This window comes from Stegodyphus dumicola, chromosome 6 (assembly GCF_044657685.1).
Source record: "Stegodyphus dumicola isolate Sdum_Otavi_A_Nest chromosome 6, ASM4465768v1".
NCBI classification, from domain to species: Eukaryota; Metazoa; Arthropoda; class Arachnida; order Araneae; family Eresidae; genus Stegodyphus; species Stegodyphus dumicola.
Window position 1 is genome coordinate 176,919,683 of NC_140773.1, and position 25,008 is coordinate 176,944,690.

General features: G+C 31.4%; 1 protein-coding gene across 3 annotated transcripts in view; it reads right to left on the bottom strand.

The window, feature by feature from the left end:
• The window catches only part of LOC118191790 (scavenger receptor class B member 1-like), a 63,648-nt gene that overhangs the window by 21,481 nt on the left and 17,159 nt on the right, over window positions 1-25,008 (bottom strand). Inside the window, exons 1-9 of one of the 3 annotated variants that reach the window (XM_035362634.2) lie at window positions 22,743-22,929; window positions 21,888-22,059; window positions 20,442-20,533; window positions 18,040-18,200; window positions 11,766-11,907; window positions 6,356-6,562; window positions 4,119-4,210; window positions 2,079-2,128; window positions 1,325-1,394 (exon numbers count right to left, since the gene is read on the bottom strand). In XM_035362634.2, the coding sequence (XP_035218525.2) occupies window positions 1,325-1,394; window positions 2,079-2,128; window positions 4,119-4,210; window positions 6,356-6,562; window positions 11,766-11,907; window positions 18,040-18,200; window positions 20,442-20,533; window positions 21,888-21,909 (836 nt within the window). In that variant the 5' untranslated portion in view covers window positions 21,910-22,059; window positions 22,743-22,929. Of the gene's footprint in view, window positions 1-1,324; window positions 1,395-2,078; window positions 2,129-4,118; window positions 4,211-6,355; window positions 6,563-11,765; window positions 11,908-18,039; window positions 18,201-20,441; window positions 20,534-21,887; window positions 22,060-22,742; window positions 22,930-25,008 lie in introns of those variants that run through there. The other 2 variants (XM_035362633.2, XM_085819196.1) reach the window with 2 other exon arrangements.

The window sequence follows — 25,008 nt, forward strand, 5'->3', positions numbered from 1 at the left end:
TTCAAGTAAATCCAAATGATAAATAACTTTCATTATATTTTCTAGAAACATTTTTCTTTTCTTTTTAATATTCTCAGTGCTACTAGATTATCCTGAATACATCACCTGGGAATCGTCACTTTTCCCGCTTAGTCAATCCTAGCCATTTTTCCATTTTGAAAATCTAGGTTTGTGTTATTATTTTTCACAAATATTTAAATGCACAATATATTAAAAGTTCTTCAAAAACAGACAACGATATTCTCAAATCGCATAGAAAAGTAAGAAATACAAAGCAACAAGAAGACAAAATACTTACTGTTAAAGACAGCAAACCGGCGTAAAAAATAATTCACATTGAAAATGGAGCAATATGAGCCCAGAAATGGTGACATATAAAAATGCTGACATGCTAATAAAACAATGAACTCTAAAAGAATTAATGAAATACAATTATCTTTTTTATAGGAACTTATTTTTATTTCCTATTACATACAGCATCCATTTCTATCACGCCTTTTAGAAACATCATTTATGGCAAATTTTGTCATGTCTATTGTTAAAAGAATATTTGTAAAATGTACAATATGGAAGGACCATGACAACTACCATGCAGACAGATCGTTTGCCTCTTGCTAAAGTCTATAAGCAGGTATTGACCTTAAATAAAGCTTAGATCGCAGAATTTACGAGTGTTGGAGAAAAACCTCAATCAGGATGTTGGGGTTTTAATTTTTGAATTTAATAGTTAAAAATACTTTACTTCTTTGCGTACCACCTATTTTTCTCTTCTGTACTACCAGCAGTAAACGTACCACTGATTGAGAACCCCTGATATATACCAAATGATGAAAATACAGTCTATTTAAAATTGCTACCTAGTACCTATTCAGTATATTGAAACTGCTACCAAGCAGCTATTATACACAGAATTCTTAATTCTTTCACAATAATGATGTAAAAATCAAAGATAATTTCAGATTCTTGACTACAACTTAATAGATTTATATTTAACTATCTTAAAATTTGAAATTTTATGCATGGTTTCTGTATTAAAGAATCTATAATACTCAAGCATGAGATACTGCTGATAAATGTAATGCATTACAATTTAAAAATGTAACTGTAAAACAAGTTCAACAGAAATATCACTGAGGACATTTCCACCTGTTCTCACTGGAATAACTGTAGGTTAACTGTACTGGTAGTTAATGTTTGTCCCAGAATGTTATCTTTGATTTTGCTTTTATACAGATAATTTAATTTCAATGTACTTCACATACAAATAATTTTTAGAGTTGGATAATTGCAATTAAAAAAATAACTATATTCTAAAGCAACATACCTGCAGAAAACGGATTGGAAAAAAGTATATTTGTTTTGATATGGAGCTATAGGAGGTCCTATCTCTGCATCTGAATAAAAAAAAAATTAAGACATAACTTGAGTAATGCAGGAATTTTTTAAAATTTATCTTTGTACATAATACAAAATATTTTCATTCTCCCTCAATATTTTTCTTTTAATTATTTCAAATTTTTAACAAATTGAATTTACATAATTTAAAAATTATTTGTGAAACTTCATACAGAAATGATATGTAAGAGACTTCAGGATGACTTCATAACAAAGCAGAAAAGTTTAGATAAATTACAACATTGAAGTTAAATTAAGCACAGAAATCATAACTTTTTCTCCCCCCGCTTTCATGCGAGAATCAGCCAAAATTACTTTAAAAAAGAAAAAGGAAATTTAAGAAATTATTAACGTAATCTTTAAGAAAATGTTTATCGAGTCTAATGAAGGTCTAAATTAATAAGCACAGTAAAATGAAGGAGCACAAGAAAAACGATACAAGACGTAGCTAGAAAACAGTTAATACTGGTTTTATAAACAATATACCATAACAATAATATATATTTGAAGAGAATGAACATAATACCATAATAACTAAATGGGTATGACACAATAAACACTCTGCTCCCTTGTATACAAAAGCTTCTTTTGCATTATTTCTTAAGATTTTAAATAAAAAAATACATTCAAAGCACAGAAATGTTCAATATTCCATTATTCAGATCTGACTAATATTTACTTACTAGATCCATTAAACATGTTGCATGATTTTCCTTTCCAAAAATTTAAGGAACTGCAAATTTAAAAAAACAATAATGAGACACTCGTATTACTTTAAAATTAAAAAGGTATATTTTAAAAACAAAATTGTAATTACAGGACATTTAAACACACATTTCACAAATTTCATAAAAGTTCTCATCTGAAGTTTCAAATACAAAGAGGATTTTTATTAACAATGATAAACACATGACTTTTTATGGGCTTCTGTATACAGAACTTGAAGTTATTTTATTCTCCGTGGCTACAGAGATTCTAAAATGAGTACTAATGAACTTTTACTAAATATTAATTTTGTATTATGTAGCCTTAGTAAAGAAATTTACAGGAAACATTTATTTAAAATGCTTTATCCAGAAATATTAAGTCATGATCTCTTTATAAAAGGTATAAAGTTAAACCTATAAGAGGATATACTGCAAAATAAGAAAAGAAGTTGAAATAATACTCTTTTATAAACCTCATCTAATATTCTTTATACAATCAGCAAGTGCATAATGATATTTTACAATTAGAAACATGATACTACTGTCTATTCGCAAAAATGGTACTTCTGTATTATCTCATCAACCATGAAACTGTTGCCAAGCAGAGCAATTTAGCACCAGTTATGGATAAAATTGATGTTACAGCACACCCATAATGTTTGCATTTTGGTTAGGTTATACCATGGATAAACAATGGCAATGTTACATGAAAAACTGCATCAAGAAAATATCGATTTGAAAAGAAATGTTGGTCGAGGGCTGTGGAATATCATTTGTAACTGCAACCATTCACTTACAGCTCTCATCTGTTGAATGTTAAAAGCAACACTTGGATACGGTTGACAAAACAGTAACAGATTAGAACAATTACCTGAGAAGAGTTGAATAGAACTTTCAGTAAAATCAAAAGGCTAACACAATAGTAGAAATTAACAAAATCCCTTTTAAGAGCACAAAAACCAAGAGAACCAAATATTTCTGCAGCAATAGCTGTTACGCGGATTGCGAAAAGAAATTGATAAATATTTAATTGTAAGAGTTGCAGATAAAAATGCGACTTAAAATTTCACAAAAATCATTGCAGCACTTTTGGCAGAATATCTGCCAAATTTCATGGTTGATAGGAATACATACGTACTACAAAAATTTTTTTACATATTATTAATACATTGCAATTAGATAAATATAATGCAATATGATGATGTATACTTTAAAAAAAAAATTAAAGAATTGTGCACTGTGCAGTACACCACAGACTTAAAGGGGGGAAAGAAAACATACACACACAAGCAATCCAAAACAAAATAAAATTTATAAATTCATAGATGAAACATACAAAATAAATATATAGAGAAGGAAAAATGAATGCTATTTTGTCTTGAAAAAGACACATGCACAGGGGAAATAAACTTAACATTTAGAGACTTTAACTAAAATTAGATTTTTCTTTCTCAGCGTATACTTTGAACAGTAGAATAACAAATATTAATATTTGACAGTCCCTCCAATGTTAGAGGAACACAAGCCCGTTTGAGGTAGCCCAAATTTCTTCTGATATGAACTGAAATTACTGTGCCCAGTTAGAAATTTTGTAATTGCAAAATTTCAGAAAAAAAAAAAAAAAAAAAAAAAAAAAAACTTTCAGTCTGTGAAGAATAAGAAGGAAAAATAATTTAGTCAGAAAGAGAGAGAGAACTTCTACATAATTTATTCCATTTGAGTTATCTTGCTTCTTGAGGTCTCTTCTTTGTTTCTTGAAGAATAACTTTATTAGTGTCATTGCAATATTAACTTGAAGGTTTGTAGCTTGTTTTTAAAGATATAAATTTATAATAAAAAGATATAAATTTAAAGACATAAATTTATAATAAAAGGATGATTTTTTAATGTTAAATATACCATACACCTAATATTAAATGATTTCACTATAAGAGAAATATATAAAAATAACAATGTTGCATTTAAAGGAAATATATGTATCAATGAGATATACAAATAATATAGGTGACTACTTACTCTTTTCCATTCCACATATTTATTACATTCAGTTTATCAAGCCCATTTTCACCAGTGAACACAGTATAAACACCATCATTAGTGTCATTTTTCTGAAAAAATAAGATGGCCCAAATAACACATCATAAATTAATAGAAAATTAAAAGCTATTTAGGTTATTAATTAAAAACTATTTATTTTCAGACCACAGGGAAAGTGAACAAAGGTTTCATTGGAGATTACTGATACACCAAGCTACTCCTTATCCAATGTGGAATGATTTTCTCGCCAAATGGATGAGTGACTACAAGTGAAGCAAATGATAAGTGACATTAAATTTCTTCACGTATTCAGATTTTGGTTTATGTCTAAAAGTGCAACAAGTGCTATGCAGCTAGGTCATTTCAGTTCTGTTATGTAGCAAAAAGTTTTTAATTGAATTATACATTTATCACAATGATTTTAAGTTTAGTCTAAGAGCAGGAATTCTGAGAATAGAGGAATTTTGATATATTTGTAGAATAACTTTAAGCAACTTCTGTATATGCGATGTAAATGGAATAGATTTTTTTGCAATGAAAATGAATTGTAAATGATTCATGAAGTATGTTTGATAGATTAGCTTAATAAATATAAAAATTTCTATTAAAATATCTGTTAATGAAAAATTAAATACTTGTAAAAGTTGAATTCTTGATATGTGAATGAAATGTTTAAGTGCAAGCTAGCAAAATAAAACAAGTTAAAATAAAAGCTAGTAGTATGCAAGTAATTAAAAGTTAGGTTCTCCATACAACACTTCAGTTTAATGAACTATTTTGCTTAGAACATTAGGTATAGTTTTGAATTTACATTGATCTTGAAGTCTAGTGTGTCTGAGTTATTAATATGTAGGATTTCAGTCAGATGCTAATGTTGAAACACTTGTACAATAACATATGTTCTTCCATGTAGTGCATTTTGCTGGAGAACAGAGCAGAGGGGGAATTAAATGCAGAATAACTGAAAAGCTTATGAAAAATTCTGATAAAGTTGAATTGAAAAAGAAAATTGTGTAAAATGTGATGTTTTGCTAATGTATATTTTCTTCCAGATGACCGGGAGGGAGCAGATGCTGATAAAAATTAAAATGTATTATGAAGAATTGTGGAGACGCATCTGCAATGTAAATAGTTTTAAGCTTAGATTGTTAAAGTAGTAGCTTGTGAAAAGCAGGCTCTTGTTTTGTTTAAAATTTAAGATATTAACAAGGTTGTTAAGATCGATTCATTCATTGTGATTATTTAAATTCTGGAGGGGAAAGATGATTCCTTTATGTTAATTAACCAATTATTTTATATTTTAGATCTTTACTGTCACTTTGCCCTTTTGTTTTCCTGCCAGAACGCAAATTTAGTTTGCAAGTATTTATAGTGAGGTTTTTAGATTTTAAGACAGAACGTGTTTTGCCATTTGCAGCTATGCTACTAGATTGTTAAATAAGATACACAGTCTTCGGCCTTGGACGAGAATTGCTGATATTTGGATCTCCACACCAGTTGAGCCAGCTTTGCATTAACTGATTTGTATATCCTTTGGCTTTTTGTATATCCTATTAGTTTATTTGAATTTAAATTTATTTGTATAATATAACTGATTTGTATATCCTATTAGTTTATTTGAATTTAAATTTTATATTTGTGTTACATTTAAGTTATCATGCCACAAGTGGTTGGCTGAGTTATAAGCAAAAAGTGTGCAATTAAATAAAGTGTCTTTTGCTACCTTCTGAAATTTCATTTGTTACTTTAGACTTAGTGATAATTCACTTAACATCTATCTATAATTTCATTACAATTCATGATTACAAAAAAGTTATTTAAACATAACAATGCAAAATCTTTTAACCTATTTTTTCACTGCAGAATATGGAAAGACTAATCTCCATATATTAGATGAAAATGTTGTCTTATTTCTTTGAGATTAAGACTGTTTTTAATCAAAAATTTTATCACAGAATGATACTTGATTTTAAACAGTTCAGAATAAATTAGCATACGACTTCATTCAGTAAAAAAAAAAAAAAAAGAAAGCATACAATTTTTTCTAAAAAGAATTTCATTCGCTGTAGTATTGTGACTACACATCTGCAAGAGAAATTTTTCAGCGAAGAATTTTTTACCATGTGAATTTGGAAACTTTTGTATCTACTTTGTAATAAAAATTTAAAAATCAACATTAAACTTAGAAAAATAGATTTGCTGAAACGTATTCTTACCCCATATAACCATGAAAATAATCCATCTTTGAATGGTATATCATGCTTCAACAAAGGTGATAGCAATATTATTATATCCCTATATCCATCAAACGCTAATTGTTTGATGGATTTTGTTACTATTAAACGTTCACCTGCAACTCCAAATAAAAATGATGCAGCAAGTCTTATTGGCAAGTCATAGCTTTTCAAGAAATTGGCAGCAAGCTATGAAGAAACAAAAAAAAAAAAAAAAAAAAAAAAAAAAAAGATTAATTACAAATTTATTTATTTAGTTCTGATATTATACTACATTAAAATGCACATAACCATATTATTTTGTATGAACCACTTTTGAATTAGATACATAAAAGAAAAAATATTAAAATTGCAAAATTTACCATTCTACAACATTTAAATGTAATAATTTTTAATTCACATTTTAGTTTTTATCACTAGAACAAACTATTCATTTAATCCATACAGTGTAATAAAAATTCAATACAAAAAATGACACATTATAAATGATATGCCAAAGTTGAATACCAAAGTTGAATACCAGATGGCGTACAGATGGCTGATCGTATAACTGTTTCATCGTTAACATCGTATAACTTTTAATGATCGTTAACATTGTTTAACATCGTATAACTTTTAATGTTTTATTTTTCATTTTGTGAGCAATTAGATGAATTTGTGATGCTCAAGATGCAGTAAAAGAACGATGACGATAAAGATGTAAATAAAAATGTATTGAAGAAGTTAATTCAGTTTATAACTAACTTATTTGTTAAAAATATAAATACTTTAAATGTAATTAAACGTGCTGTCCTTTAAAGTAGTTCCTTAGATGTCTTTTCTAGAAGGTATTACCACACACATTATATATATATATATATATACATGCAAGTACATTAATGCACTATTAATTCAAATTAGCTTTATAAGTAACACATGTGAAAGCCCTTATGCAATAATTTACAAGCAACAAATTGTCCACAAGTTATTTCCTAGGGCACATTGTAAAATATTTAATGAATCTTTGTTACGAAATGTATAGGCGCAGTGAGATAGCTTCCTTGCAAATCAGTTTTAGGGTTACCATAAAAATGGCAAGAAAAAGGCAGGGTTGCCACATTTGGTGAGAAATCGTCCATTGGGTGACAAAATTGGCAACATAACATGGACGGATGGAGAACCTTCTGGAAAGAATTCTTACCGGTTTAGCCCAGATTGTTCTCGAACACAAGCCGAAAGCTATATAAACCCTGCTGGACTGCAGTCAGTGTGTGTGTGTCTCGTCTAGCGAGCTGATAGTCAGTCATTGAGCGAGTGTCTCGAAGTCTAGCACCGAGTTGGTCGTCGAGTGCATCGAGAGAATCTTTTAGTGCATCGTCGAGTTTTGTCTTAGCTATACTGCACTGAGTCGAGAGCTATACTCTTGTGTATCGTCGAGTGCATCACGTGGAGAGTCTCGAGAGTACGTGAAGTTCCGAGAATGACCAAACAGAGTCGGAAGCTGTACTCTGGTGCTTTGCAGTGAAGCTGTCTCTACCGTTATTGCCTGACAGTGTGAAGGTTGTGTCGATGAATGTGTCAGCGTGGTTATAACAGTTCGACGACTGTAAAAGTGATTTTGAAGCTGTCCTGAGAATATTGGTAAATAAAGTGTGTTTCGAAACTTCATTAAGTGTTGTCGTTATTCACTCCAAATCTACGAACCCTGTACGAACGTGAAGGAAGAAAATAACGTAACACTTGTAATGCCAGTTACTGCATAGTTCTATTAACTTTGTAGCAATTTAAAAATGTCTATCATTATTAAAATAATGCAATCAACACAATGTTTTAAAAATCTAGAACCTGTCTCAAAATGTATTTTCAAAACACTGTTGGTCCTTCCAAATCTAGCATTGTGAATTTTAGAACACTAAAAATATTTATTAAAACCACAGTGGTTGGTTGGTTAATTTATTAGCCGACAAGGGATAGCTGCCCAAAGCAGGAATGGAGATCCTTTCTAACTACTATTTCATTTTACTTTACTCATGATCTTAATATCATATTGATTACCCACCCCAAGATAGTTCTAATTTTAAACAAGACAGAAAACTATATGAGATATATAATTTTGTACTTGCACAGAGAACCCTGTACGAATGTGAAGGAAGAAAATAACTTAACAACTGATGTCAGGAGTGGGGTTTGAGAGTGAATGCCAGTGAAAAGAGTGATGGAAGAACAATTAAGACAGCTCATGACTGCCTTTGTTGCATTCCAAGAAAAGATGGAAGCTGGACAGGAAGAGATGAAATCTGAAATGAAAGAGATGAAAGCCAGACAGGAAGAGATGAAAGCTGGACAGGAAGAGATGAAAGCTGAAATGAAAGAGATGAAAGCTGGACAGGAAGAGATGAAAGTCGGACAGGAGGAGATAAGGGCTGAGATCAAGAGTGAAATAAAAGCCATTCAAGAAAAGATGGAAGAGAAATTCGAACAGGTGGAAGTCGAACAAGAAAAGATTAAAAGCGAGATCAGGGAGCTTAGAGAGGATACCGGAGACTAAATAATGTCACTAAGAAAGACAGTTACCCTCTTCCCAGGATTGACGATAGTCTAGACACCTTATCAGGACACAAATGGTTTTCCACTCTGGACCTCAAGAATGGATACTGGCAAGTGGAAATTCATCCCGACGATATAGAGAAAACTGCATTCACTACTGGTCAAGGACTCTGGCAGTTCAAAGTTATGCCTTTTGGACTCTGTAATGCCCTTGCAACATTTGAACGCCTGATGGAGACAATGCTTCGTGGTCTATCTTACGAATCCTGTCTGGTCTACCTAGACGACGTCATTATAGTGGGCCGTACTTTCGAGGAACATCTAGAAAATATCAGGAAGGTGTTCCAGAAATTAAGGGATGCCAACCTTAAACTGAGTCCTTCGAAATGCAAGTTGTTCTGCAGTGAAGTTACCTATCTCGGGCACGTCATCTCTGCCAAAGGTGTCCGCACAGATCCAGAAAAGGTGTTGGCAGTTCAGGACTGGGAACGTCCTGTGGATATTCATCAACCACGGAGCTTCCTGGAACTCTGTACTTATTACAGAAGATTCGTGAAGAGGTTCTCCAACATTGCAAAGCCTCTACATAAATTAACAGAAAGTAAACAAAAATTCGTGTACCCTTGGAGTGCGAGAAGTCCTTTAATCAGTTGAAGACGGCATTAACATTTACGCCCGTGCTCCCATATCCCCAGACAGACAAAGAATTTATATTGGACACAGATGCAAGCAACAAAAGTGTGGGAGGTGTTCTTTCTCAAATGATTAATGGTCAAGAGCGAGTAATAGCCTATTGGAGTAAGTGCTTGTCTAAACCGGAAAGGAATTATTGCATCACCCGTAAAGAATTGCTTGCTATCGTAAAGGCCATAGAACATTTCCCTCATTATCTCTATGGCAGAAAATTCTTATTGTGGACCAACTATGCTTCTCTAACCTAGCTACTGAATTTCAAAAATCCCGAAGGACAAATAGCCAGATGAATTCAAAACTGCAGGAATATGACTTTGAGATAAAACATTGCAAAGGCTCCTCCCATGGAAATGCAGATGCTTTATCCAATAAGCCTTGTCTTGCACACTGCAGCCATTGTTCAAGAGCCGAGGCTAAGTATGGGTTGGCAAATCCGAATATCCGGCAAGTAACATCTTCAACATCAACTGATCCAGATCCGTGGAGTGATAAAAAAGAGAAGACCAATCAGCGGATCCTGACATTAGGCCAATAACAGAACTGAAGGAATCATCCAGTACAAAACACAAGTGGCAGGACATTTCCATCTTCAGTCCTGCAACTAAAAGGTACTGGGCTCTCTGGGATTCACTCCATTTCCGAAATGGAGTCACATCGACTATGGGAAAGCGACGATGGAACTAATAAGACATGGCAGCTGCTGCTTCCTCGAAACCGAATACCTGATGATCTGAAGGAAATACACAACAGCTGAACAGGAGGGCATTTTGGCTGTATGAAGACACACAGGTCTTCAAGGTCTTTTCACTATTATCGCAGTGAAAAGTGTTCCGCTTAGTCTCAGCAGTCTCCACCATGCACCTTCTTTCCATGTTCTGGTCCTTATTTCAATGTTCCTCGTTTCGTGGCCAATCCCCGGAGGACAAAGTAACTAAGTTCTTTAATTATGTTTATTAATGTATTAAAGAGCTTAGTTGTACTGTCCGGGACGTGCAGTCCTTTGGAAGGAGCAGTGTTATGAAATGTACAGGTGCGGTGAGATAGCTTCCTCGCAAAGCAGTTTTAGGGTTGCCATGAGAAAGCAGGGTCGCCACATTTGGTGAGAAATCGCCCATTTGGCGACAAAATTGGCGATATAACATGGACGGATGGAGAGCCTACTGGAACGAATTCTTACCGGTTTAGCCCAGAATGTTCTCGAACGCAAGCCAAAAGCTATATAAACCCTGCTGTTCTGCAGTCAGTGTGTGTGTGTGTGTGTGCGCCTTGTCTAGCGAGTTGATAGTCATTGAGCGAGTGTCTCGAAGTCTTGCGCCGAGTACATCGAGAGAGTCTTTTAGTGCATCGTCGAGTTTTGTCTTAAACTGCGCTGAGTCGAGAGCTATACTCTTGTGTATCGCCGAGTGCATCGCATGTGGAGAGTCTCGAGAGTACGTGGAGTTCCAAGAACGACTAAACAGAGTCGGAAGCTGCACTCTGGTGCTTTGCAGTGAAGCTGTTTTTACCTTTATTGCTTGACAGTGTGAAGGCTGTGTCGCTGACCGTGTTGGCGTGTTTATAACAGTTCGACGACTGTAAAAGTTATTTTGAAGCTGTCCTGAGAATATTGGTAAATAAAGTGTGTTTCGATACTTCATCAAGTGTTGTCGTTATTCACTCCAAATCTACGAACCCTGTACGAACGTGAAGGAAGAAAATAACGTAACACTTGTAATGCCAGTTATTGCATAGTTCTATTAACTTTGTAGCAATTTAAAAATGCCTATCATTATTAAAATAATGCAATCAACACAATGTTTTAAAAATCTAGAACCTGTCTCAAAATGTATTTTCAAAACACTGTTGGTCCTTCCAAATCTAGCATTGTGAATTTTAGAACACTAAAAATATTTATTAAAACCACAGTGGTTGGTTGGTTAATTTATTAGCTGACAAGGGATAGCTGCCCAAAGCAGGAATGGAGATCCTTTCTAACTACTATTTCATTTTACTTTACTCATGATCTTAATATCATATTGATTACCCACCCCAAGATAGTTCTAATTTTAAACAAGACAGAAAACTATATGAGATATATAACTTTGTACTTGCACAGAGAAAGAATTTTTTCACAAAAAGTTCTAAATAAATACATGTACGAGCTTAAAATCAATTTAATAATAAATATTCATACCAGTAATGGAGCATTTAAAGTGACAATTTTATCATCTTGACTTCCAACTGATTCATTTCGTAGGAAGACAAAGGTGCGCACTTCTTTGAAAGACACAGTTCCATTTGGATGCCAGACTATTGATTCTTTAACCCATCTAGAACTGCAGTTAGAAAATACATTTTATGATTTAAAAACATAAAAAGGTGACTATTACAAAACTTCCATGATCATTAAATGAAATATAGTGAACCATTTCCTCTGAAAATGACCAGCACTTGCAAACCATAAAAATTTGTATTACCCAAAAATTGGTGCTGTGTTTGTCCAACAGAAAAGCATTTTGGCAATATCAGTTATCTGTAGAATTTGTCAAAATGTATTCATGAGGCACAGCACTATGTTACCAACATAGTTATGTGACAACCCAGGTATGCAAGTAGTAAATGTCTGTTTTGTCCGGGGCACATGCTGAACTACATGGTTACCGAGTTTGTGCAATTCCCTAATTTAAAAAAAAAAAAAAAAAATAAATAAATAAATAAATAAATAAATAAATAAAAAAAAATAAAAAAAAAAAAATAAATAAAAACTAGGGTTGCCACTCAAACAGGAAAATAAAATTCCCCAAATTTTCCAGGTGTTTTTCAAGAAAATTCCAGGCTATCTGTGTAGCACCTGTTGGACATGCTGAGGGTAAATTAATTATAGCACCACTTCAAAATACAAAAATTTGCATGACTTTATATAATTCCTAAGGCATTACTTCTAAAACTATACTAGATGTTAATTTCTCCACTGAGGATCGAGATCAGAAATCTGCACAATCGGGATTTAAAAATGTCTTTTCTGCACACATTTTGCAGCTAAAGGAAAAAAGAAACCTATTCAAAGATTTTTTAAAAATAAATTCAAGTATTTTATATTTATTTAGCAGCATACCCAAGTAAAAAATACGTGCACTAAATTTCATGATGGTATGTCATATTACTGCTAGAATTAGTTTCACAAGTATGCCGTAAAAAAATGCCTGAAATTTGAAAGTATTGCTAACTAATAATAAATTAAATTTAGAAGAAAGAAGACACATTAAATGATACAAATAACATTAAAATAAAGTTGATTACTTAAGGATTCAAAACTGAATTATAAAAATCGATATTATTTGGTGAATACAGTCAAAAGTCTTTAATCCGGACTCATCAGGACTTCGGCGATTCCGGATTATAGATCAAGTTAAATCTGGTAAGATGGCATGTAGAAACTATAAAATTAAAAATATGAAACCGTAATTTATGAAATAAAGAGCAATTATGATCTAAAGGGTATCAAAATTTACAAAAAAAGCTTAATATTTATTTGTTTACTTTATTAAACATTTCTTTCAATGCATGCATGCGTAAAGCATACATTACGCGAAGCTATAAAATTAAAAATATGAAACCGTAATTTATGAAATAAAAAGCAATTATGATCTAAAGGGTATCAAAATTTACAAAAAAAACTTAATATTTATTTGTTTACTTTATTAAACATTTCTTTCAATGCACGCATGCGTAAAGCATACATTACGCATAGTCGAAATTAGAAAATTACAACCAGAAAACTATTTGACGTGTATTTGTGATGTGTATTCGTGATATAAACATGTTTTCGCTTTGTAGATCCTTTGGCAGCTCCAGAATTGGAAATTCTTTTTGACATAATCGAAAGTTCAAGCTTACTTTTATAAATTGCTCCAACAGTCTGCAAAAAATAATAAGCCGGATCCAATTCAAAGATTAAGAAACAATGCAATCTGCAGCATTAACTGAAATGGATAACTTTAGCTTAGCTTATACCACCGGTTATACATTAAACGCACATGCGTAAACATATTATGCGTATACGCATATGCGCATGCGTAAAGATATTATGCATTTACCTATGCGCAGAAAGTTTGTAGCCTTGAGGTCCGGATTATAGATCATTCCGGATTATGGACGTCCGGATTAAAGACTTTTGACTGTATAGATATATTAAATGGTTAGCATACATGACAGATTATTACTTTTTTTTATTTTACTGCAAAATGACAAACAAGACATTTAAGAAAGAAGAGAAGGATTAAAAGATTTTGTTTTAGACAACAATCGGGAGAATTTACTTTTGTTCAACATGCACTGCACATGCGCATGTAAATCTCTAGATTCTCAACGTTACTGGAATCTAAAATATGCTGGAAGCTTGCTTTGCCCTTTTAAAAGACAATCTGATTGGTGCTGGAAAAATTGGCTCTACAGCAGCTGTCCAAATGATGCTCAAGTGATACATGATTTGCCAAGAAAGTGATCACTTTTGATGCTTGCATGAAAATTGCTTTTTTGGGGATTGAAGAATGAAATTTCCCGACTTTTAAGATTTTGACTAAAATATTTAAATCCCCCGAATTTTCTGGTAAATTTATTATGATTATGATGATTTATTACCCATTATGAATGCCTTTATACATCAGCTAGGTGAGAAATTAGTTGGCAACTAGCTTGGCAACTTTTCAGTGGGGAACTTGATAATCAGTAAGTAGCAGTACTTTATCCTTCAAAAGAGTTTGTAAAAATGGCCAAAACCTGCAGCTGTATGTTAGGAAAAGAAACCAGCTTGAGGCCACCAGAAACTTACATTTTAAGTGTATTTATGTTGTATGTGTTATAAGTTGAAATAATTTCAAGTATTTATCTGTGTTGTTTATTTAAAATAAATTGCTTGCTTTTAATTAAAATAAATTTAAATTCATATCAGATTGTTTATGTACATGTATAGTAAATAAATCATGTATTTAATTACCTGTACATAATATGCAAGTACACATTATTTAGAATGAATATGCTGTGTTTACAAGTAACCAAGTGGGGGGGGGGAATATTTTTCAGGGTACCCTTTGATGAAAATTCGTGATTTTTGGGGTGCCATTCTTATTTACGTGCTATGCCCTCCCAAGTAAAATAGCATCCAAACATAACACAACAAAACATAAAAAATCTCAATCAATTGCACCTAAAATCAAAATGAAACAAGGAAATAACATAAAAATGGAAACAAATGTTATCTAATCTGTACAGTAAAAAAATGAAATATTGACATACCTTATTTAGAAATTTCTGAGTCTTCAGTACGTTGCACGCAGAATTCCTTAACAGCATCCAAAAACTGTTTAAATTACCTGAACTAGAATCTAGATACTGCATCGCCACATATATTTAGAAAAGTAAAAATTAAAAAAACGTCCTCCATACTGCCGGTGCATTTAATTTGAAAAATCCCTTTTTATTACACCCCACATACCTTCCACAGGGTTGATATGAGCTCCGGTTTCCAAATCCTTATATGTCACTGCGTAATTTACTGAGAGGTGAACGAAGCCATTTAAACCTTCATTTACATACCAGTGAACCAGTGATTTCTTTCCTATTTGTTCCAAAGCGCACAGAAGCTTCAGGTTAATCGTACCACCAACAAACGTTTTATGGCATAAAGCAGAAAATAAGCAATGTTTTTCCTAACCAACACCCATAAATAAGCCCTGAGAAATATTTTCAAACAGTCATAATCACTGCAATCACGCATTACAACCAATCACGTCATAATAGGGTTTCCATAATATTCAACGTGAAATAAATGAAATAACAACTCAGCGATAATCCAAGAGGTACCCTAAAATGTAGACTACCCACTTTGTGTTTCTCATTTAAGTTAACTATTCAGTCAGGTCAGCATGCTAACCTTTTAAAGTTGGAATTTCGATAAAAAAAAAAAAAAAAAAAAAAAAGGTAGGCAGTCTAATCAGGCCCAGAAGAGGACACAGGTAAAATTTTGTGAAGATAGCACTTATTGTTTTAATTCTGTGGGTGTGCCCGAAGTGGGCACACTGAATGAATAGAGCTTCGAAAAGAGTGCTGAAACGAGCATTGCTGGGAAGCGCATGAAAGAGTATGAGATTTTGCCTACGATTACAAAACACTAAATTCTGAATAGTGTAGCAGAATTAGCATTACCCAGAGTGTGCCATGGGAAGACCTACTACTCTACTACCCCCCTAAAAAAGCGGTTTTTGATTATATGATGATTACATGAATACAAATGAGAAAAAAGTAACTTGGGTATATGATATTTACACTTTCGTCTATTTTTTTTCATGGTAGTACTTTTCGAAGAAAGTGACACCACCTTTAAAAAAGCACAACCCAATATTACATGTTTTGCACATGTACCAGGGTCTGTATCAGAATCAGTATCTGAAAGCAATTTGTGTAGCACTTTCAGTACTTCAGAAATGGTCATCCTTCTCCGATCCATTTGGAAAATAATAATTAAAAAAAAACTAATATTATATCTAATATTAGAAATTATAAACTATAAAATAAAATTAAATAAATGTCTACAATTCAAAACTATTGAACGTAGCGCTAACAAAACTTCTTTGAATGAAAGCGAAAGAGAAAAAGAGAACTGCTCTAGGAAAAAACAAAATAGCTAACTGATAAAATTACCCCTGACCTTCAGAAAATCACCTCAACAATTTCTTAGTTGATAACCAAACATCCCCTGCCCCCCCCCCCCAAAAAAAAGAGAAAAGAAGAAAGAGAAAAACAGGAAATGAACCACAGATGTCAACCTATCTTTCTATTGTCAATAAACTGACCAATGAGCCGCAGAGAAACAAAGATACAGTCTCTCAGTTGTTTTAGTCTCTCGTGAGCCCACTCCTGAAGTTTGTCGTTTGATTTTAGGCAAGATTAAGGTAAAAATTTGAAACTAATATAGAATAAGAAGATTAGCATACAGGCAAGAAAATAACAAACATTTCTTTTCAAACAATTCCTTTTATATCTTAAAAAAAAAAAAAAAAAAAAAAAAAAAAAAAAAAAAAAAAAAAAACCTGGAAGATTTCTTTGAAAAATGAGGGTCTTTAAAAACTAAACATGCCTAAAATATATGGATTGGTTTGCATTGAGCTGCCATCTACTATAAATAAAGATTGAGGGTAACCCCAGCAACACTTCATTTATTATAAATCCTTTTTCATTAAACTTTTCTGAGCGTACAGAAGGAAATGTTTAGGTGTGCCCGGTCACATTGTGCTGCAAAGGGTTAAACATATAGATTCCCGTGTGCTGCTAAAGCCACTATAACTGATAAGTACTGAAATATCAGCAATATGCTCACAAGATCAAATATGGAGCTTAAAGAATTGGAAAAAGGATATATAATCTGATGGATTTTGTGTTTTGTTGCATCACATGGATGACAAAATCATATATCAATCAAATTTTTAAGTGGTAGAAAATGCTAGCATAGTTAAGGTTAGAATTAAAAAAGTTTACTCAAAAACTCATAAAGTTGATAGCTTAGAACACACATTAATAAATACAGTACAAAATCCAAAATCTAAACTTCAGGACAATCAGTGAATTAAAAGCAAAAAATTAACTGTCAAAAGATGTGCCATAAAAGCGATTCTTCTCCAGCTACCTCAGATTCTCATATGTTACTTTCAATTACTGGCTATGGAATCACACCATAGCCGATGACAATCAATAGATCAATTGATGCTGTTTTGACACTAACCACAAACATACTTTCGGCACTTGAGTGGTTGTGAATGTGGAGGGGAGCATTTTTCTATTTGATCTAAACAAAAAGAGAAATGCTGAGACATATTTTGATTGGGAAGTGGTTCATAATACTTTCCTTATGTTGATATCATAACAGGCAAAAAAAGAAAGATTTAGATTCAGAGGAATTTAAATTCACCGAGCATAGCAAGTTTGCTCTTCATTTAACTTCCTGATTTGAAGCAGCTTATTATTTTGTACCATTTATAATTATCAGTCTCGTCAAAATGACAGTTTTAGTAAATGATAATATCTCTCTTTTAATGTTTGCTCAAAATTGTACATACGTCAATTAGCCAATGGATATCGGAATTTTACAGGCACTAAAATGCAGATATAAAGCATTTTCTTACAAATCTGATGCAGCAGTTAAATCATCCAGAAATTCTAGAAAAAAGTATTTCTTAAAGATATATAAATAAAGAATATTTTAAATTTTATAATCTCTACACATATGTAATCTTACTAGATTTAAACTTGTAATCTAAAATTCAGAATTGCTGAAGTCTTGATGATTTCAGATCTCAAACTTTGTACTATAAAAAAAAAAAATAAATAAATAAAAAAATAAAATAAAATAAAAAAATAAAAATTCTTATAATCCTTGGATCGAATAATTAAAAACTAATACATATTTCTCTTACCGAAAAGTATACGGTCCTACTTCTTGTAATTTTGGTTTCTCTCTTCTTCTCATAAAATTTTCTGCATTTGTGATGTTGAAGAAATACAACCGCTGATAAATTGGTAAAGGTATATCTTGCCATACATTATATCCAATAGTACCATTTTCAAGGGCTATTTGCTAAGAAAAAATGCCAAACTTAATACACAGAACACAAATATTTCATTATTAAAATTAAACAACAGTAATTATATTCACTGGAATGAAATGTATAGACAAGACTACCAAAAAAAAAAAAAAAAAAAAAAAAAAAAAAAGACATATTTAAACATAATTGTTGAATTAACTGTATATATTTTAATGTAATTATATATATTTTAAATGTAAAATATATAAAATTTCATGCAGTAATGTTCTCATAAAATATAAAATCATCATTTCACATATACACTGAAAACAAATTACGAGGAAAATCTGTTATTACAAAAAACATAGTTTTATTTAAATTTTAACAGTACAGTTTAAAAAAGTATCCTTTGGTGAATCAAAATCTACCCAGTATGAGATGAATTACAGACTTGTATTAAGTAAAAGGTATTAAATAAAAATATAAATTAAATACTATATCAACAAAAAAAAAAAAAAAAAAACGTTAGGGGCTAATTTTAAGATTTTCTTAGGTACTGAAAACCAGTGAACACAGCACACGATTATCCAATTAAACTACCTTGAGTTTGATAAAAAAATCCTGACAGATGTATGAGGATTTTGTACTCCCCAGCCACAGACTTCTGCAAGGACTTTCACATTAACAGATTTTTAAGTGTCTTGTTTAAGATCTTCCTTTATAGAATAGTTTGGTTTATGTGATTATGGCAAAGCGTCAAGAGCTAGTCATCTAAGGGAAGGGATGCCTTCGTGGAGAAATTTCTATGGGAAACTAGCTCTTATACTTGCTATACATGTGGAAAAATATGAAAACGCCCATGCAGCCAGCCTGTTTGCGGAATTTGAACCTCAGACTGAACTACCAGTGTTCAACAACTTTACTGCTAGGCCGCTGGTGGGCCCTTTAATAGAAAATATTATTCCATAACAAAAGATTATGTATTTAATAAAAAATATAAAATACAAATCCTTTTTTAAACAGAAACATAACTAAACTATTTTTAAAAAAGTAAGTTGAAATCATTTGTTAGATTTTGTATTGGATTTAGATGTTAAAAGGGACCACTAAGAAAACAAAAATGGTGCTAAAGATTATATGCTGAAAAATAAAGAGGCAGAACTCAAGATTTGGTGCATAAAAACTGCAGGATCGAAAGTGTTTGTATCAGACCAAATATGGTAAAATAGGAAATGATTTCCTGCCCTATTATCCTTTAACAAGAATTTAAGTAGGTACCAAATGGTGAAAATTTGTAAATAAATATGCAGCTACCCGCTGCAATTGAATCACATCATCACATGCATTTAGGACTGCAATATAGGCTGAACAATGCACATGAATGAATAAATGACATGACATTTTCTTAGACAAATTTTGCATCTGAATGCAACATAATTACAGCAGTAAGAGTTGTGTTACTGGGTATGATTAGATACAAATTTTATTTGTGTAAGATATCTATATCCAACGTCTGACAAGTCTACACTGCACTAAAGATGTGTTAAGCAGTGTGGTTATCTCATATTTTCAGAAGCACTTACTAAAAGGACACATTGCAATAAACATTGGATACTTTCTCAACACACAAAGTATATTTCTGTCTTGGCCAACATGGTCCCCAAATATTTTTCCAACCAAATACAAATGGTCTATGATGTCACACAGACTAGTACGACTGAGGAAACTAACAATAAGATGTGAATTCTGGCAACAAATCACAACTGCATGGAATGTAGTATCTCAACAATTAATTGTTGTTCATGATGATTTGGTACTTATCACCGCTACTTTAGTTACTTTAGTTGTTCAATGTTTCTGAAATTTTAAACATTTAATATATAAGGAGTCTGTAAAATGTCCTAAAATGCATTAGTTTTTGTTCTTATTGGAGCTGCAATTTTGATGGCCAGCAATGTACTCTGAAATTGGTTTGCTAAAGCAAGCAAGTAATATTTATTCCTATATTAACTTATGCTTTTAAAAGAATTTAAATATATTTGTAATTAATGTACAATGTTTTCTTTTATATCTCAATGATTAAATAAACTAGACCTAAAGGATTTTCAAAATGAATAATAAAATACAAAAAAGAATAACATTTTTAAAATTCTGAGCTTTATTTCTGGTTTTCATAACAGCTAATATTTTATATATGATTTTGAAATTAAATGAATACTTAGCTTTCATACATATATTAAAATGACATATAATCGAGAAATTTAACATAAAAATTAATGAAATTCAAAGCTTACCTTTTTTAATAAAATATTAAATATCACAGGAAAGCAGAGGAAGAGAACAATTCCAGAAATAGCTAAGAAGGCACCAATAGACAGCCATATAACTAAAATAATAATAATAATAATAATTGAATAACTTAAAAAAATACATGAAAACCAAAGGAAAGCTTCAGTCGAGTAGACTGATTTTTCGTGAGAATATATAACTAACCATGTATCTAACAGATTTGACAACTTGCAAGATTTTTCAACATTTAGAATAACTTAGAAAGATGTAGTAATAATCTAGAATATTTCTAAATTAAAAAGACTAATAAAAAAAATCTAGTTTTGTTAAAATATATAAATTATCAAGAACTTCGAAATAACACTAAACATTTCACACTTTTATTTAATATCAGTAAACTCGTCCAGAACATTATTAAATTATAAACATATCAATTCCATGTATATTATAAAATATACATGGAATTATTAAATTGTAAAATATATCAATCATAAGATTGTACATGGAATTCTTTATGTCATCCCAACAAAGAAAACCAAAATATCACACAGAAATATCCAAACCAGGGTATAAAATAAATAGAATCCAAGATATAGATAGACTTTGAAGTCATAGTAGACTTCACAACTAGCCTTAAATGATAAATTTTAAAAAACACTAAATGGTAACATTTGAATTGAACATAAAATAATATTAAATAAATTAGAAAAAAAAGTCAGACTTCCGTTACATGATAATTAAAATTTTTTTTTATAATTCACTACTTAAACTTGCAAATTGAAATTTGACCACAGTAACCAAAATAGGGAAATTTAAATATACAATTACTTTTAATGAGTTTTCTTGCCTCGGATCAGAGACCTAGAAAAATGCTTTTTCCATATTAAAAAAAGCATAAAATGCAGGGAGAATCCGTTTTCATTCTGATAACATTATGTAACATATTTACACATATTATCTTCTTTTAACAGTACCATTTTAGAAATTTTTAAAAAATAAAAAATTATCATTCAGCTCTTTATATCTTATCAATATATTTTCCTGAATATTATTCCATATAAGAGTATTGATATAATATATTACAATCCTCAAAATTTAAAGTATACATAATTACACATGAATACAATATCAAAAGTGTACTGTTAAAACAGTAAACTCAAGACTGTATATCTGAAAGATATCTTAGTGAAAATCTTAATGATTACAACAAGTGAAGTCTTTTGTATTTTAAGAAATTTTTATTTATTCATTCTTCTTGAAATAAAAATAGATGAAAATAATTTAATGCATAAAATCAAAGACATTCAATAGCTGCTGTTAAACTAAACTTTTCAAGCAAATTTTTTTACCAACTTTTATTTGAATACATTAAAATTCACTTAAAAGCACAGACTGATCTACACAAATTATTTAAGGAAGTATAATTTTAGCATGAAATTAACCAAACTCACCTAATTTCCTATGGCTAAACATCTCTAGTTAAAATGAAGCATGCAGCATATCTGAGGCATCATGTGGCTTATACTAAAGCATCTGTGATATTCTGAAACCTGTTTCATTTGTCCTTGAAAGAACCACAACTTCTGAATAAGAAGTTATCTTTTCAAAGATATTTCCTCTTCACTACATAGGAGGAAAGAATTAGTGAGTTTCTTGCAGAATAATTTCATTGATTGCACAAACTTTCCCACATGGTACAAAAGAAAATTATGAGCAAACAGTCAGGTTTAATGTTATGGGGAAAAATTAATGGTCAGATAAAACAGAGGAAATGAAAAATTCAATTTTTACTATCAAACACTAATATATATAAGCGAAGGAAGAAAAAGTATATAAATTAAAAACTAAACATTTACATAAATATCATCAGATACTACTTGCATTACAAAAATGGCAAATATAATGACACAAAGTAACGAATCGACCCTATTTTAAGAGTAAGATAAATATTATAGTTATACATTTATATACAGTTAATACATTAAGCACTGACATGAACTCACGCTGCTAATATGTCAGCAGAATGATTTACATAAATAAAGAAAAATATTATATAGCATGTGCTGTAGCTATTATACACTAAGTAAATACAATAGTATGGGCAATTTTATTATACATTTAGCAACCATTCATGTTATACAGAAAATCGTTTAAAAAATATCTTCCAAATGGTTAACAATAACTATAAAAGATTACACTGTTTTTTTTTTTTTTTTTTTTTTTTTATATGTCTATTAAATATATATACTTCAATAATATTCTGTTTTCGTAACATGTCAACTTAATATATATATATTAAACAATACCTGGCATTATTTCTCTTATCTTGATACATAAAAGATATTACATGCCAAAATAAGACCGCATACTTTCCACAAATTCATGACATGTGCTCCCCCGACAGTTTGATTTACTTGCCCTTAACCTTACTTTGCTGCCTAAGCAGCACTCCTACCCAACTGGACTGCGTTCGTTGCTATGGTACAGAATATCAGCGGAGAAATGCGGTAAAGGTTGGATTGCCAGTTTTCGAGTTTAGCGATGTGTGTCAAGGGGTTATGACATCATTTCAGCTCTCCTTGTTGGGAAAGTGCAATGAACTATAGCATAAAATTCCCTTTCTTCAACATTCACTTTAATTTTAAAAGCGTGGGATTATTTCAGATAAGTTTTTTTAGAAATGTATGTTGAAATCTGTCAAATTCTTTCTTCCGGATAACTATTCTCACATTATGCATAGTTGATGATTTATGAGTGTCATATAAGCATGCATAGTTGATGCTTCATCAGTGTCATATAACAAAAGTAAAGACCATCAGAATATATCCATCTAATATTTACATGCAGCGTAGACGGTAACATAAAAAATTAAAGCTCTTATTTTCGTTACATTTTTTTAAAACCATTTAAAGCGATATGAAGGAAATATTCCACTGTTCTAAGATTAAGCTTCTAGATACATTAGGTATTTTTGAATGAGAAATACATGAAAAATGCGCAACACCATCACAAGGACTCGAACCTGGACCTCTCGAATACGTTCCGAGTGTGCTGACTGTAACACCAAGAAGGCATGCAGAAAGGAAGGAGAAAATAGCCATAGCGCCTGGATAATAAAAAATGGAATGTAGCAGGTAAAAAACGCGAACAATTTGGTTTATCTAACGAATAAGAGCTGCTTATTTCATCTTGATTATTACTTGTAGAAGTTTATTGACATACCTAGCAACAGGTAAGACGCGTGTAACATTAGGTAAGCATAACTGAAAATGAAATAATAAGGCTTTATCATTAAAAAAATATTTAAACCAGTACATAGTGTAACACAGCATCTGCAATCATGTCAGCCAGACAGTCATCAATAACTGACACCACTTTGGACTATAATTGATATAACTTCGAACATCACTCTGTAAAACAATCGGTTATAGTTTGTATTGGCAATATTCCCTGCATATTTACATCATTCTGATTTTATATTCTCAATATCATTGTAACTGACACTGAGCAGAGACTGCCACTAATAACATGGATTCTTTATATCCCATATATAGCATTTATAAATATGTTTTTCCAATTATTCTTTTTCCTTTTCATTAAATTATGATTTCACGTGCTTTGACATCGTTATATCGAAGTGTATTTTCTTTTGACTTTAAAACATTTTGACGTAAGAAGAAAATTGCGTGCAGAATCATCCTGCTCAACTGGACTTAACTGGTACTTTTGTAGAAAAGTATTTGAAAAGTTATTGTTAATATTTTGTTGCACGACGTTAAGATCTAGGAAATATTTCTGTGATAAGACTTAAGATCTAGGAAATATTTCAAGCGGTTTAAGTACAAATGTCATTTTATCTCAGTTATTGGTTACATTGAGTAACTGTAACGAATCATGGCCATTATTAAATTAAAAATAACTATAGATTGATTACTTTCATGCACGATGGACATTAGAGCTTGAAAAGTTTATTCTGATCATGGAAACTACAGGTAATACTACAGTTTATCAGGTATGGAAAGAGGCCTGTAATAATTATTTCCTACTACGTGTGTTTCTTAGCTTTCCTTTTCGCTACTCAAAAAGAGCTTTTTGAGATTTGAAGTAACAATGCTGTATTTCTTTAGCTTTTTGACAGAATCCCTCACTTACATGTATCAGGACATAATATCGTTGTATAAACTGCTACACTCCAGCATTCGCAAAATTTACTTGGAAAATACACTAGTGTGCAAAATTTGCGGACGAGAGGGTGTTTGTCAATATAACGTTGTACAAAAGCTTTCCAAATCAATACAAATAATATCATAAGATCCTTAAGACATAAGAACATGGGGAATGTAAGCAAAACTTCCAAGAAAAGAAATACAAAGGAATTTTATTGAAAACGTATCATGGAACACAATGCAACAGACGGCCAAAACATGCATGTGGCAGGTGTCCAGCAAGAAACATCCAGCCTTTAGTAGGATATATGATGCTGTGCTCTGACTGCTGAGCAGTTTTCACATCGTCTGTCCATGCTTAGTATGAGGTTCTAAATGAGTTGTTGAGGTATTACTGCTCAATCCT